Source organism: Aphidius gifuensis, linkage group LG3 (assembly GCF_014905175.1).
Source record: "Aphidius gifuensis isolate YNYX2018 linkage group LG3, ASM1490517v1, whole genome shotgun sequence".
NCBI lineage: Eukaryota > Metazoa > Arthropoda > Insecta > Hymenoptera > Braconidae > Aphidius > Aphidius gifuensis.
The window spans coordinates 17,551,404-17,568,191 of record NC_057790.1 but is presented as its reverse complement, the minus strand read 5'-3'; the positions used below and the strand labels follow the sequence as shown (position 1 = coordinate 17,568,191).

At 26.3% G+C, this 16,788-nt stretch overlaps 4 protein-coding genes and 1 long non-coding RNA gene across 5 annotated transcripts; 3 read left to right on the top strand and 2 right to left on the bottom strand.

The window, feature by feature from the left end:
• Positions 1–734: 734 nt before the first annotated feature.
• LOC122852309 (acetyl-coenzyme A transporter 1) lies at positions 735–3,527 on the bottom strand. The gene is made up of 7 exons (XM_044152035.1): positions 2,955–3,527; positions 2,627–2,880; positions 2,265–2,554; positions 1,852–2,200; positions 1,462–1,764; positions 1,178–1,393; positions 735–1,095 (listed from the first exon to the last, which is right to left on the bottom strand). The coding sequence occupies exons 2-7, from the start codon at positions 2,834–2,836 to the stop codon at positions 931–933; spliced, it is 1,533 nt and encodes a 510-aa protein (XP_044007970.1). The 5' UTR covers positions 2,837–2,880; positions 2,955–3,527; the 3' UTR covers positions 735–930.
• Positions 3,528–3,541: 14 nt separating this feature from the next.
• On the top strand, positions 3,542–4,918 carry LOC122852313. The gene is made up of 5 exons (XR_006373805.1): positions 3,542–3,653; positions 3,749–3,869; positions 3,948–4,318; positions 4,387–4,564; positions 4,640–4,918. It is a non-coding gene; the product is annotated as an uncharacterized LOC122852313 (long non-coding RNA).
• A 3,847-nt stretch (positions 4,919–8,765) lies between these two features.
• Positions 8,766–11,929, top strand: LOC122852310 (formin-like protein 14). Its single transcript, XM_044152037.1, has 4 exons — positions 8,766–9,217; positions 9,518–9,686; positions 9,778–10,764; positions 11,136–11,929. The coding sequence occupies exons 2-4, from the start codon at positions 9,530–9,532 to the stop codon at positions 11,258–11,260; spliced, it is 1,269 nt and encodes a 422-aa protein (XP_044007972.1). The 5' UTR covers positions 8,766–9,217; positions 9,518–9,529; the 3' UTR covers positions 11,261–11,929.
• On the bottom strand, positions 11,896–15,248 carry LOC122852308 (ATP-binding cassette sub-family F member 3). The gene is made up of 7 exons (XM_044152034.1): positions 15,144–15,248; positions 14,536–14,609; positions 14,297–14,402; positions 13,984–14,170; positions 12,467–13,898; positions 12,153–12,373; positions 11,896–12,079 (listed from the first exon to the last, which is right to left on the bottom strand). The coding sequence occupies exons 1-7, from the start codon at positions 15,164–15,166 to the stop codon at positions 11,933–11,935; spliced, it is 2,190 nt and encodes a 729-aa protein (XP_044007969.1). The 5' UTR covers positions 15,167–15,248; the 3' UTR covers positions 11,896–11,932.
• On the top strand, positions 14,916–16,367 carry LOC122852311. The gene is made up of 2 exons (XM_044152038.1): positions 14,916–15,661; positions 15,731–16,367. Exons 1-2 carry the CDS (start codon positions 15,560–15,562, stop codon positions 16,316–16,318), a joined length of 690 nt encoding a protein of 229 aa, XP_044007973.1. The 5' UTR covers positions 14,916–15,559; the 3' UTR covers positions 16,319–16,367.
• Positions 16,368–16,788: the final 421 nt, after the last annotated feature.

Genomic DNA, 16,788 nt, shown 5'->3' with positions numbered 1-16,788 from the left:
TAGCAAATAAATATCATGATAAAAAATCTGAATTATTAACGAGGTAATAAAAATGATTGTTGTGTTAAATTAACTCATAAATCAATGGAAAAAATTGAAACAAACATTTAAAAAAAAAATATTGATTAACAATTTTTTATACTTACGAAACGTTACTGAATTTTTCAGCTTTTTTTTGTTAACAACAGTTAAAATGTCACGATTTAATATTTCCTTTAAAAAAATTATTATATTATTGTTAATTTTTCACAGTTTAATTAATAATATAAATATAATTATGGCAAAACCACCATTTAAAACGGATATTGTTGAAGAAGATCCAGAAGAAAATACACTCTGTCCTTCTATGAGAAATGGTGAAATAATTCGTCAACCATGGGACACCAATCAAGCAGTTCAATATCTTCCAAATCCACCAAATTCTGGTCCAGTACAACTCTTGAATACTTCAACAAATACAACTGCTATTTCAGATTGTTTTGACGAGACAGGTGTTGTTATTAAAATTGGCTTCAATTAACAATCAAAGTGTATAAAAAACATGAATTTAATTTACTGTAAAATTATAATTAATAAGTAAAGTTTTTTTCTGATACAAACAAAAAAAAATAAATAAAACAAATAGTTATGAAAGATTGTTATAATATAAATAATTACAACGAATTATTAATTCAGCACAATAATTGGAAAGTACTTGAATTAATAACTAAAAAAATTCATTTAAATTGTGCTAATTATTAAACTTAAATCATAAATTTTTAATTCTATTTATTTACAGTTTATTTATAAAATAATCTTTCACCTTGTTTTGTATTGGAAAATATTCAATTATATGAACAACAAAAACAACTAAATGATTATGCACAAATGTATCTTTTTTTTTTATAAAGATGTTTGTAATTTTCTTTTTTAAACGGTTGACAGTAATTGTTAACTTCGTTGTACGACCTTCCATTGTGACATTGGTCGTGATTGTAGATAATTAATTTTTCTTTTTCCCCATCTGAACCAAAGGAAACCAATAATAAGACAAACAATGCTTTCAATATAAAAACCGTCGAGTAATGTTACACATTTTCCTGCTGTTTCACATTGCTACAATAAAAACAATAAATAATCATTATATGAGTTAATATTGGTAAGATATAAATTGAAAAAAAAATAATAATATAAATACCTCGCTTTCAATCAATGTACTACAATCATTTTCAGAATCAATGCTGCATTGTCGCCATGTAAGAGTATCAACAAACCAAAGTGCTGCTGTTGATGGCCAAATACCACCCAAATTACATAGAGTATTTAAAAATGTCATGTATGTTCCACCAACAGCTGGATCACTTACTTTTGCAAAAAATGCCATTGATGCAACAAACATACTACTTGCTGCAATCTGTAAATTTTTAAATGATAAGTATTATTTATTTAATTATAAATGTATTATTGTAATAAAAATTTTACCTGATAAAATACATAGATGCCCAAAAGAATAAATATATAATAAATAGGAACAACACCATTTTGTACAAATAATGGTGTTACCCAGACTAATAGAGCTGCTAATAAACCAAATAATAATCTGTATGGCATTGCTTTTAGGAACACATCCATTGGTCTTGGTCCACTTGTGTATCTTGATATTGCAAGTGGTAAAACAATTTGAAGTGGTATCAATGGTACTGCTAAAAGAGCTACTTTTTCTTTTGGTACACCTGCATCAACTAATTTTAATCCTGATACTGCATCACAAGCAGAAAAACCAATCTAATAATAACAAAATTTACAATTATTATTATTGATAATTAATGAAATTTTTATGTTACAGATTGTATTTATTATTAACAACAATACCTTGGCAGTAAGTAAAATTAATGCAGTTGTTTTAATTGTTGGTAATTTCATGGTACACCATAATAATTTATAAGATTGTTTAATATCTTCAAATAAATCATTTGTTTGATTATTTTGTTCAGCTTTTTCATGTTTAAATATTGCAACAAATGTCGTGCAACATATAAATATCCAGCCCCAAAAATATAAAAATCCAGGCAATGTTACAATACCTTCATCAGATGAAGTTGAACGAAGATAACCATTACAAAATTCTGGTGATTCAAGTGCTATAAATAAAACATATCCCAAAAAATATCCAGCAGTTTGACCAACACTATTACATGTTGATGCATATCCAACATTTTTTCTATTGAAAAAAAGAATTTTAAATTAATAATTAAAATTGAAATTTAAAGGCAAATATAATTTACCTTTTGAGCATTGTCAGGGCCCATCCATCAACAACAATATCTTGAGTTGCTGCCAATACATTTAATGAAAAAAATAATACAGTGAGTAAACCAATATTTGGACCTTGTGAATCATTATTTAACCATGTTTCTACATGTCCTGATAAGTATAACATAAATAATCCCATAAGATATTGAGTTGGTATAAGCCATGTTTTACGTCTTCCAAATTTTTGAAAATAAATTGCATCAACAACTGGTGCCCATAATAATTTTAAAGAAAATGGCCATTGAACAAAACTAAATTCTGCCTAGAAATAAATTTAAAATTATTAATATCAATTTATATTAGCAATAATAATAAAAATTGAATAATTATTTACTTGTTGTTTATAAGAGACATGTCTATTTTGTAATATCATTGGTATTGCACTGCAAAGACCAAGTGGAATACCTTGAAGTAAATATAAAAATAATAGTATCGCAATGTTTCCTTCATCACCACGTATGTCACTCTGTTCATGAACACCAGTTTTTTCCAGCTGTCCATCTTCAAGCTCATGCTTGGAATTTTTTCTTGATCGTATGGTCATTTTTTTAAAAAATTTATTTACTTACACTATTCAACAATATTAATCTATAATAAAAAATAAATTATTAATCATTATTTAATATTTAAAAAATGAAAATTATCATTAAAATAATATTTACCTTTTATTTAAATGAAATTTTTTTTTTTTAATATTATTATTATAAAAAAAATGTATGTTTCATTGCTTTTTTTTTATCTATTGATAAATCTATGTTGTAGCAGGTAACCTTATATATTTTTATTTATAAAAAAAAATATATATACCTATATGTAAACAAATAAACTTGAAAATAATGAAAATTATATTTTCATTTAGGAATGTATCACATAATTGGAATATTTAAAAAATTTAATTTCAATGACTTAACTTAATTTCTTAATTAGTTAAAAATTGAATATAACTTTTGTAAATATAAATTAAAAATTGATTATTCACTGTACCAATGTATATTAAATTGTATTAAATGTGCAAAACTGTGTGAAATACTGCCACGTTTTGTGTTGTGGTGGTGTGGTTGATTGCTGTTGGTCCAAATTTTGTGTGGTTCCATGTAAGGTGTGATTAAGGTTTTTTTTTTATTCAATTTGTTTATATTGTATAAATAATGATGAATGATGATGATTCAGTTGTGTTTTGTGTGTGTGTGTGTAAATATTAGATGATGCAAGATGATGATTCCATCCTTAAGCTTTTTTACACCGTATTGTTTAATTTACTTTTCAAAGTAAATAAATAATTTTTTTTTTTTGACTGTTTTTGACACATAGTATCACATAGTATCAGATAGTGTACAAAAAAAATTATAAGTAAAATACAAGTATGTAATATATAATTAATTAACAATTTAATTATTCATTACAAGATTACAATTAATAAAAAAATCTAATTTCGAATTTTTATATGATGTTTAAGGTAGTGTTTCATGACAGCGATACTGATGAATTTTAGCAATGAAATCATCAATTGACATTGACAGTAGCTTGTCATTAAAATGTCAGTGTGTCATGTCATATAAATGACAAGTCAAAACAAGGTATGTCAATGTTATTTATCATTAAAAATAAAAATTTGAAATGAATTTTTGTTAATTTTAAAAATTATTTTGTTTTAGCTGTTGTTAAAATTGAATTGAAGTTTTATAGAAAAAATAAATCATCATATTGTCGCTATAATCAAAAAAAAAATATTCCACGCTGCCATAGAATGCTGCCTTATCAGTGATATACGTCAGCAGGGTTGGACATGTATAAAACATAATGTTTTAAACCATGTTTAAAACTATGTTTAAAACATAGTTTAAAACATCCTTAGTTTTATCCATTTGTATAAAACATCGCCATCTGGCGGCGAAATTTGGAACTACCACCAAAACAAACAAACCAAATAATAAATATTTTTTTTTCTCTCTCAATCTCAACTGTCAGATTGTCTGAAATTGTTTTGATAGTAAAATGTTGATTGTTGCTGGTAAACATAGTTGAGGTAATTATACTTTATTACTTAATTGTTTATTAAATTATATTTGATTACTAATGAAAATTATGTGTTAGTTGGAAAAAGTTTTTTATAAATAATACATACAATGAAACCTGGTGGAAGACCTCTTCATGAAATTTGGACCCAAGGCTTCAAAAGAACCTCCAAATGTGATGGGAAATTCACAGCAACTTGTCAATATTGCTTTAAAGAGTTCTCAAATACTTCAAGTGAAAGATTAATAAACCACAGGTAAACCATAAATAGATAATAAAATTATTATATTTATTATCATAATTATATTTGAACGTTTGTATATATTTTTAGAGCAAACTGTCAAGCAATTGATACACTGGCATCATCATCAAGTGACAATAATAACAAAATCACATCAACAAATCCAAATTCTACAATAATTACTGAAGATTCAGTGTCAATTTTAAGTTATGATTCAGATGCATCCGGTGCTAGTTCACCATCCATCTCTTCTAGACCATCTAAAAAAAGAAAACTATCCAACTTAAGATCTTTAAATCAATACTTTTTGTCTTTGACAGACAGTGACAAAAAAAAGATTGATAGAGCTGTCTTGAACTTCTTTGTCAGCTGTAATATTCCATTTAAGAAACTTGAATCAAAAAATTTCTCAGAGTTAGTTAAAGTCATGTGTCCTGCTTACAAGCCATTATCACCAACTGAAATAGCAACTGAGTGTTTGAATAAAGCTTATGATCAACTTGATGAATCAAGATTTCTTTTATCAGCATCTGAAGGAATTTTAATGATTAGTAACACGACTCAAGAAGATGATATACATATTATAATTCATATAATATGTTCAAATAAAAAACTGTTGTTTCTTGATCAGTTTATTAGAAAAAAAAATGAATATGAGTTAAGCAGCATTGTTGATCAAGCAATATTTGATGCTCAGATCAAAACCAAAATTAAAATATATGCAGTTATTACTGAAGATGAATATAAATCATTAGACGATGATGTATGGTCACTACGATGCTGTAAATCTTTTGCTGCATCAATTGATCATGATCTTATTGATTCATGTTTAGAATCTAAAGCAAAATACTTGCTCAATGAATTTTCACATCCTAATCTTCAACAGAGTTTAGAAAAAAATGGTGGAACAACTTTTACAATAACCAAAAAATCATTGCCCTGGGAAATTTTTTCTCTTTGCTCTATAAATTTAAAAGCAATGAGAAAAGTTATTAGTGATCAAAAGCTTTCAAGAGACACAATAAACATACTTATTGATGATGATGATGATAGAAGTGAAATATCATTTGAAAAAAAAATAAAAGAACAGCTATGCATACTGGAACCGATTTGTTCTTTAAAAAATAAATGTTCTGAAGGATCAAATCTTGGAGAAATTTCTGAAAGTTTATTAAAACTTGTCAGAGATCCCAAGTACAGCTCAATTAGTTTAAAAACTGAAAAAATGTTGACCCCAATATTTTATATAGCAAACCTGCTACATCCTAAATATCGTGGTCGTCAATTTGACAAAGATAATGAATGTTTAATGAGGGTTAATCAATATTTACTTGATAAGATTTCTGTTGAAGATTTAAATGTGTTGGCCAACTATCGAGAGTCTTCAGGGATTTTTAATTCAGCTGCTTTGAAAGAACAAACAGATCCTGTGTCATTTTGGAGTGCTGTTTCTCTCGTTCATCCATCAATGACATCTTTTGCTCTTAAAATTTTCGAGCTTCCTCTAACAGTTTGTCAATTTGAGCCATTAGTAAGTAATGTAAATAACTTACCACCACAACGTTTCAAAAAATATGTTGAGCTATATTATTATCTTAATGTAAATAATTAACATGGTTGTCAAAGCCTTTTAATTTAATTCTTTGCTTTAATTTAAAATATTCATAACTTTTATATTTTAAATATTTAAAACAGTTATTAATAACGATATTTTAAAAGTAATATTAAAAATAATTTGTTTTTTAATATTTTACATATTGTACTTACTACAAATTGTCATTTCAAAAGTGATATTAATTATAACATATTAATTTTAATGTATATTTGAAAGATACGTACTCTAAATTTCAATATTGAAAGTGATAGTAATTGCAATTTTATATTAAATTATAATAATTATAATCATTGCAATATGTATTGTCTTACCAAAAATATGCTCAAGTATTATAATAATTAAAAATGTTGCATAATTATATGACGAGTTAATATTGTGTGTAGAAAATAACATAGCTTAATTATATTATTTAAATGAAACATTATAAATAATAATATTTAATTAAAAAAAAAACAATGTGTGACTGTGAAAATAATAAATATGATATAATTTTATTTAAAAAAATAATTGATGTCTTTTTTTCATAGAAAAACTTCAAGTTTTGTTTTTGTATTCATATGGTAATTGTAATGATTCATTTTTAGCATCAATCGAAATCAATCAGATCATAATATTCATCAAAACACTCATTCATTTTTAGTGAATAATAAATATCAACTAATTTCATTGATTTATCAACGGTGAGACGATTACGTAAATCAGAATGTACAAATGCCCAAGAAGAAAAAAGTCGTTCTAGCTGTGCTGAAGCAGCTGGAATTTTTGATAGCTTCAAAGCAATCAAAGAAAGCTCTGGATAAAAAGGTTGAGCAAGTGTCCAAAACGAATTGGGTGTAGTTATTTGTCGATTTACCAATTTTTCAAAATAACCTAGATTATTATCGTATTCATCAAGTCCTGGTATTTTTTCTCCTTCTTTTAAATTTAAATTTTCTTGTAAAAAAGAAACAGCTGAAGCCTTGTGTGTTTCTTTAAAATATCTGCCTCGAAATTTTGGGTGAAGTAAGTTTGCTGCAAGTACTAATGGCTTCAAAACCTTTTTCAAACGAGCTTCTAACAATTTTTCTTGGTCAAGATCAACTCCTGGAACTTGAAGTCTCAACCATTGCTCACACCCTTCTGCCACACTACAATCAGATCTTTGGCAAGTATTTATTAATTCACAGACAGGATCCATTATTAAAATGTAGTCCGTTATTGTCTGAGAAAATAATGGATCATTAAATAATTTTCTACTCTCTTCTTCTAATATGACCTTGCCTTCTTTGACTAGTGCTTTCATGATTACAAGATTTTTCAATATACACCTAAAACTGTCTCTATAACTGCACCATCTGGTCTCACCAGGTAAAATAATTTTACAACCTCCACGATCCTTCAATTCTTTTTCAGCTCCTGGTGTTTTAAAACTACGTAATAATCTGCTGATATTTTTTTTATAATTTGAAGAAATAAAATCCTTTGCTAAAAGATTTCCACTGTGACTGTGACAAGTAGAATGCCAAATTTCAACATTTTTACCCATCCAAACCATTGGTGATGCATTGTCAGACACAACAGCGTACGTAGAAATATTATACTTTTTTTTTGCTAATTCTCTAGCTTCATTAATTATATTTGTAAGTGCTCTACCAGTCTCACTCTGCCCTGTCATATCCCAAGATTGTAAAAAGATGCTTTTTGAATTGACAGTGTGGAGTGTACAAACAACATTTTGTGTATTTTTTTTTGAATTTTTCCAGCCATCAATTAAAATAACTCCACTGGATCCTTGAAGTGAAACTCTTTCAGCAACAACATCTTGATGAACTTTTTCAAGTAATGTAGTTGAAAGTTTTTTTCTATTTGGAGACTTATAATTAGTTGATGGCTTCAATTTATGTAATGTATCAACCAATGTTTTGAAATGTTGAGACTCTGCTACATTGAATGCAATATTGCATCCAAAGAAAAATCGAGCAACTGCATCATCAACATCATCAGCTGTCAAGTCATACGATTGTGTCACTTTAGCTTTTTTACATGCCAAAACTGGTGCATTTGAGATCTCATCCTTAAAATAATATTATGGTTGGAATAATTTATTAAAAAAAATATTAATTTACACAAAAATATGTTAACACTTACATGTTTTCTTTTATTAGAGCTCATTTTGTTGAATTAATGTGTTATATTTATTAAATAACAAGTATTTGTTATTATTAATATTTTTTTTTAATATATGTTTATAAATTTCGTTCATAAATAAATAATATGAAGTATATGCTTATAAATTTTATGAATAATATGTTTATAAAGTTTGTTGTTATTGATGTTTATAAAATAACAAGTGTTTGTTGTTATAAATTTTATTAATCCTATGTTTGACAGGTCAGGAGTGTAATTATAGTCGATAAGAGTGAAAACCAGTGAGATTACCCACAACAGATAAGAAAACGTACAAGTTTGAACTCTTGAGAGGTCACGTGGGTTTTATCCGTTTTATCCTGTTTTATACGTTTTAAACGTTTTATCCATGGATAATTGTAAACAACTCAAAAACTCACAATATGCCCAACCCTGTACGTCAGTACGTGGCTGGATGGGAGAAAAAAAAAAAAGAGAAAATAATAATAAAAAAAAAAAAAAACAGTGGCAGCGCTACTATTGAGTCAACACCCAATTTTTTTTTTTTATTTTTGTCCTAAAATTATTTTTATGTTGAAAATAATGTGGGGGACATGGATAAATTATAAATTTGTGATACAAATAGATTATATACCACACGTACAAATACAAAATAAATAGATTAAAAGACGTGTGAGACAAGTGAAAAATAAGTTAATCAGTACAAGTGAAGTCAAACTCATTGTCAGTTTGTCAGTGTATTTTTGTGGTTTATATTTTCACTTTAGTCACCTTTTGTGTCAATTTAGAGAAAACAAATAATTATTCGTCACAAACTATTAATTGTTGTGTGCATATTAAATTTGAAAGTCAATTTTATTTTCACAATAAATTGACTAATCGACGATTTTATAAATAAATAAGTTAAAAAAGAAACAAGTCAAAAGGTAAATAATACTCTCACAATATTAATTGATAAGTATTTATTAAATATAAATAATAATTTGTAAAATTATTAATTGTATTAGTCACAATGTTGATCAAAATTTCAATAGTTCTAATATTTTGATAATTGTTTCAACAATATTTTGTAAACATAACTAGTCAACTATTTTGTGATTCATTCATTTGCATCTAATGAGTCATTTTACTATATTTTACTCCTACCTAATTTATTTTTCATATCAATAATAGTAATGTATCAACTACATTAAGCAGATAATAAATTTGTTGTTTTTATTTTTTAGATAATAATTAAAATGTCTGCTCCACCACCACCACCACCGCCTTCTTTTAACATTGGACCTCCAGCAGCAGGTTCTGATACAGGAGTTAATTTATTGCTACAATCAATAAGAAATGGAAAACAATTAAAAAAAACAGTAACTATTGATAAAAGTGCTCCATGTATAGCAGGTAATAATATTATCAAAATAATAATTTAGTTAATTTTCATAATAAACAAAAACAAATGAATAAATAATATTTTATTATTATTTTTTTTCAGGAAGGGTAAAAAATGGAAATGTCAATGGCAATAATAATAGTAATAATAACACAAATAATAATAATAATTCACTTACAAGTCCAACATCATTAACAAAAAATACAAGTAACAATAATGGTGGTAGTCCAATAAATTTAGGAGGTTTATTTGCTGGTGGAATGCCAAAATTAAAACCAACTGGTCTTCGTGGTACAATTGTTGATAAAGATAATAGTCCATCACCTCCATCAACAGGAAATTTATCATACAGTCATACAATAAAACGTGGACCACCACCAGTACCACCTCCAGCAACTCAAAAACCACAAATGTCAAATACAAATGATATAAATACAAATGATACATTAAAAGGTTTTGGAAAACCAGTTATTGCACGAAAACCACCAGGACAATCATCATCAACAGCAACACCAACACCAGCAACACCAACACCAACAATAACAACAACAGCATCACCATTACAAGCAACATTATCAACACCACCTTCAAAACCATATCCACCACCAAAAAAACTTGATTTAATAAGAGCTGGAAGTGTATCAAGAGCACAAAGTATGAGATTACCAAGATCACCACCTGTACTTGCTCCATCACCATCATCACTTCATCAATCACAAGATTTTTTAAATGAAACACAACATCGTTTGACAAATCGTATATTAAAACCACCAGTTGTACGTCCACCATCACCACCAACATCAAGATCATCAACAAGAACAGCACCACCACCACCAACAAGAGTTGCTGTACCAACAATGCCACCACCACCTCCACCACCACCACATAGAACAAGTACTGGTCATCAAAGGCATGCACCACCACCACCAACACGTAATTTATCACTTGTCAATGATCAAACAAATAATCAAACAAGTTATATTACAAATGATTTTGAGCAGAGATTTGTTAAACTTTTTCATTCAATTTCAACATTTCCAAATCCCGAACAATTTCGAGGTGTACCAAAACTCTACAATAGTAAAAATGGTGAGAACTATTATCAATTACCTTCACTATTTGGTTTTATGATTACCCGTTGATATATTTTTTCATTTTCTTTACTTTTCATTTGTTTTAATATTATTAAAATATCATTTGCTTAGTAATAATCTATATTAACAATATATTATTATTGTTTATTATTATTTGTTAAAATAATATGTAAAAAATAAAATATTATATTTTATTTCATCTTTCTTTTTATTCTATATTTAATTTAACACATTTATGATGTATGAAAATTTAAATGCATGATTAAACATTTAAAGCTTGCATAATTGTTGGAATGAAAAAAAATAAAAAACAACAACTAAATAAATAACAAAGAAAAACAATTGTTCTTTTGGGAAATATTACAGCGGCTAAACAACAAGCACCAGCACCACCTCCACCACCATCCCAATCAAGTACGAGCTCAATTCAATTAAATGCATCGTCTGGTGTTAAACAATGGCAACACAATGCAGCATCATCAGCATGTTAATAATCATTCATGATAATTATGTACATATTAATAAAAATTAATGTCATTTGAAAGAATGAAAAGAAGAAATATTACAGAAATAATAATTAAACAAATTATATAATTAAATAATAAATAATTTTCAAAAAAAAAAACTATAAAAAAATTAGAAACCTTTTCAATGAGGTTTTATATATTTAATATATATATTTTTTCTTTTCTTAGAGAAAATAGAAGAAATACAAGATAGGGTCAAAATTAATAAATAATAATAAATTCATTTGTGACCAAATTTTTAATTTATAAATATGTAAAACAATGTATAAACTTGTGATACTGTTGAACAGAATATAACTGCAAAAAAAAAAAAAAATCAATGATTTAACAGTCATAATATGTTAATAGTATATTAAATTAATTAATTTATATTTATCATGTTTGACGATAGATAAACAAAGCGCAAGCAAATATGCTGTATGATAAAAATAATGTTGAATAATTTTTTTCCTATTATTGGGATTTATTTTCATAATTTTTTTAAAATTTCATTTATAAATGTAAATAATAGATTGTTATTTAATGCTCAGTAGTATAAAAAATTCATTTACGAATTTTTTATTTATTGATGACGTTATATATATATAATTGATAGAAAAAAAAAAAAAAAAAAAAAATGAAAAATTTAAATTGTAATTATGCTTCTAGTTCTTTTTCAATGATCTTTTTGTATTCGTCAAAACCACCTTCAATGCATCGAACTGATTGTTGACCACAAACCCAAAGTTCAGTACATACTAAACGGATAAGTCGTTCGTCGTGAGACACAAGTATAACTCCAGCCTGTAAATTAATAATAATTAATATTATTAAAATGATTTTTGTTTTAGAAGTATAAAAAAATAAAAATAATTACCTGGCATGTATTGAGTGCTTTACCAAGTGCTTCAATTGATTCAATATCAAGATGATTTGTTGGTTCATCAAGTACCAAAAAATTTGGATTTGCAGCACACATTAATGCAAATGCAACTCTTGATTTTTGACCACCAGATAATGATTTAATAACTTGTAATGCTAAATCACCAGTGACACCAAAACTACCAAGCATTCTTCTGTATTCTTCTACTGGTTTACCTATTGTTAAATTTAATAATATAATTAATAATTATTTTGTGTTTTAGAAGTATGATGTTAATTGATGGATAAAAAAGATGCTAATGTATTTACCTGGAAAATGATTTTGTAACAATGTCACTGGACAAACATTCATATCAAGTTGATCAACATGATGCTGACTAAAATAACCAAATTTAAGACTACGATGAAGATGTATTGTACCACGTGTTGGACTTAAGGTACCAGTTATTATTTTAAGTAGTGTTGTTTTACCAGCACCATTTTCACCAACAATACAAATACGTGATTCAAGTGCTGCTGTTAAATTAACACCAGTAAATAAAAATTCATTATTTGGTGAACTATCATAACGAAATGATACTTCATCTAATTGTAATATTGGTGGACTAAGTGGTACAACATCAGGAAATCTTAATGTAACTTCACCTTCTTTTTCAATGGCTTTTAATTCTGGTAATTTTTCTAACATTTTAATTTTACTTTGTACACTTGATGCACGATTTGCATTATAACGAAAACGATCAATGAATTCTTGTACATGTGCTCTTTTAGCTTGTTGTGCTTCAAATTCACGTTGTGCATTACGTTCTCTTTCACCTTTTGTTTTTTCAAATTGTTCATAATTACCACGATATGATTCAATTTTTTGTGCTTTTAAATATAATATATCAGTTGGTACAGTATCTAAAAATTTACGATCGTGAGATACAACAAGTAATGTTGTTGGCCATGATTGAAGATATTTTTCAAGCCATATTATTGCTTTAATATCCAACATATTTGTTGGTTCATCAAGTAATAATAAATCTGGACGTGAAAATAATGCACGTGCAAGTGCAAGACGCATTCTCCAACCACCAGAAAATGATTTTGTTGGCCATGATTGTCGTTCAACTGAAAAACCAAGACCAGATAATATTCCACTAGCTTTTGCTGGTGCTTTATCAACTTCAGCAAGTTGCATTGCTTCATAAATTTTTGATAATTCATCACCAATTTGTGGATCATTTTTACCACCTTCTTTTTCAATTAATGCTTGTAATTCAGCTTCACGACTTAATAATGCACTACGTTCATAATCAGCTTCAAGAACTGAATTTAATGCTGATGTTTCATCACCAGCAACTTCTTGTTCAACATGAAGTACACGTATATGTGTTGGTATTCTTAATTGTTTACTTGATATCATACGAAGTAATGTTGTTTTACCAAGACCATTACGACCAATAAAACCATAACGACGTCCAAATGCAAGTGTTAAATCTGCACCTTGAAGTAATACTCTATCACCAAAACTAATATCGAAATTTTCAATTCTAATATCTTGTGTTTTATTTGTATTTCCTTTATTTTCCATTCTACTTTCTTTTTTACTTATCATTTGACTTGCACTTGCTGATTCATTTGCTTGTGCTGTATTTATTAAATTTTTAGCAACATTTGATGATTCTTGACCAGTTCTTTTTTCAAGTTTTTGTTGAAGTTTAGCTTCAGCTTTTTCAAGTTTTCTAGCATCAACTTTCTAAAATATATAATATAAAATTAAACATTATGTATTTGTATATTTATCGAATTTATAAATCATTATTTTAATAATTATTATTAACCATTGAATCATCTCTTGTTGTAACCCATATACTTTTCATTTCTTCAACATCTTCCTCTAAATTTGCAGCCATTGAACCCAAATGTACTGGTCCAGTAAGAATTTTATTGACACCATTTTTTTGTTTTTCATTTGTCGTGTCATTTGTGTTACCTTTTAACATTCGCAATAATTTTTTGCATATTTTTCTGTAATAGAAAAAAAAAACCAAAACAAAACAAAATTAAACACTTGTATATTTATTATTATTTAATCAACATTATTATCATCAAATGTTTTTATTTTAAATAATAATTTAAATAGTGATTACATACCTAACCTCATTTTCTGATTTGTCAGCTACCTCGTGTAACACTTGTCCAATTGCTTCATAAACTTCATCTCCATCTTCAAAATCATCTTTTGAACTGTCAAGTATACCTTGATAATTAAACAATATTAATAAACAATCGTCATTATTATTGTTTATTATTATTTTATACATGTGTCATTAACAACATGATGATCTTTTTATTTTATTTATTTTATTTATTTATTTTGATGAAAAACATACCCTCAACATATCCATACAAATCATCATCTATCGTTGGAAATTGACTTTTAATATATCCTTTACAAGAAGCCATACTATAAAAATTATCAATATTACACAATTATTATTGTAAACAACAATAATATTTACAATTTTATTTATTATTGTATATAGTGTTGTGTTAATATATAGGTAAACAAAAAAAAAAAAAAAATTAAACTATCATCATAAGAATTTTTTTTTTTTTTTTTTGTGATTATTCTGGTTGGGGGTGTGTGTGTGTGTTGGGAGGTTTTCTATCTCAACGTCATCTTGAGTGAAAAATATAAAGCTTGGTTTTAATAACATTTTACGAACTAATTTTTTTTTTTTTTGTTTGTTATTGATTGATGAAGGGGGTTAGTTAAAATATGATTGGACTCGTGTCACGATGCATATTTTTATGATTTTTAAGAAAGAAAATTTTACAAAATTTCAGCTTGGATGAATAATTTTTGATTAATTATAAATAATATATAATATTATTGTGATTTATATTGTTATATTCGCCATTTTGATGCTATATTCTTGGTTGCTTGTTGCAGGGCACCAGTAATACACCACCACCTCATATTGACGTTTGTACATACCTCGTTTCAATGTTTTGATTCATCAACTCAATTAAATCATGTGTTTACATTAATTTTTAAATTTTACATTATAATTATTATTCATATAATTATTTTGTGTTATTTAAAATTAATTATATTATAAAATAGACATTGAGCTTGATATATATATAAAAGCTTAGTTTATATTTTTCATATAATATACATGTAAAGAAGAAAGATACAACGAAATAAAAAAAAAAATTAAAAAAAAAAGGAATAAAAAAAAGAAACGTTATAAAGGGGCTTGGCCAAGTGGTTTTTTATAAATTGTTTATTATTATTTTTATATTTAATTTTTATTTATTATGAATTACATTAGCTTCAATTGAAAATTATAATATAAAATTTTTTTTTTTTCATTTTATATATTTTATTTTATAAAATTGAAATCTAAAATGGCAACTGATGTTGAGGAGTCTGATACAGAGGATCATGAACGTGCTGTACCATCAAAACGACAATGCATACAACTTATTGATGATAATAAACAACAAATGGTAATTAAAGATTAATTAATTATAAATTGAGTAAAAAATTTTATGTAATAATTGATATTTTTCGTTTAGATTTATCAAATAGCTGAACAAGATGATAATCATAGTGAAACAGAAAGTGAATATGATAGAAATGAAAGATTAACACTTGAAAGATGGCAAGCATGTCAAGTTGCAAAAGGTTTTGTTGATAATACAATTAATCGTGTTATGGAAAATTATATACTAGGACCACAAGCTGATCCATCACAATTTCGTTTATTTCGTGGTACTGAAATGGAAAATACAGCAGTTATGATGGCTATTAAAAATCATGGTTTAGTATCAGATTCTGATGATCCTACAGAATTTGATACATATATTGATGATAAAAATTCATCATGGAGTAATAATATTATACAACAAAATCATTCCAATTTAGATAATAAAATTAATGATACAAACATTCCATATGCAACAACATCATCAGATAATATATTTACAATAAATACATCATCATCAATTGTCAATCAAGATATTATTAAAGATAAAATTGATGATGATAATGATAATATTGGAGGTGTTGGTGGTGGTGATGAGCAAGATTTTTTGGAACGTGCTGTTGCTGAAGCTATTAAAATTAAAGGACTTGGGGCTGCACGTAATTTTGATTATAATTAAAATTTATAATTAATCTATAACTTCAATTAATAGCTCATAGATATATTTTTTATTTTATTTTAATTTACAATATCTCTTATTTACACCTTTTTTTTTTTTAAATAATTATTATTACATGAATAGATCTATATATTTTTTGTAACACTTGTAGCTACTTGCAAAAAAAAACAACAGAAATTAACCAGAAATCAATAATTCAATCAACGAAACTATAAATATATTTATCGTACAATATTGTATTAAAAAATTGTCATCAGGATGACACTTTAATTCATAAATCATGATGAAAAAAATATTAAACGTTTTATTATTTAAATGTTTAATTTTTAATGCCATATTATAAAGACAGAAAAAAATGTGAATCCCTTTTATTCCTATAGATATTTAAAGATTATTTTATATTAATTATGATGATGGAATTATTATATTTATATTAAGTAACAATTGTAATAAATAGTAATATTATTTAA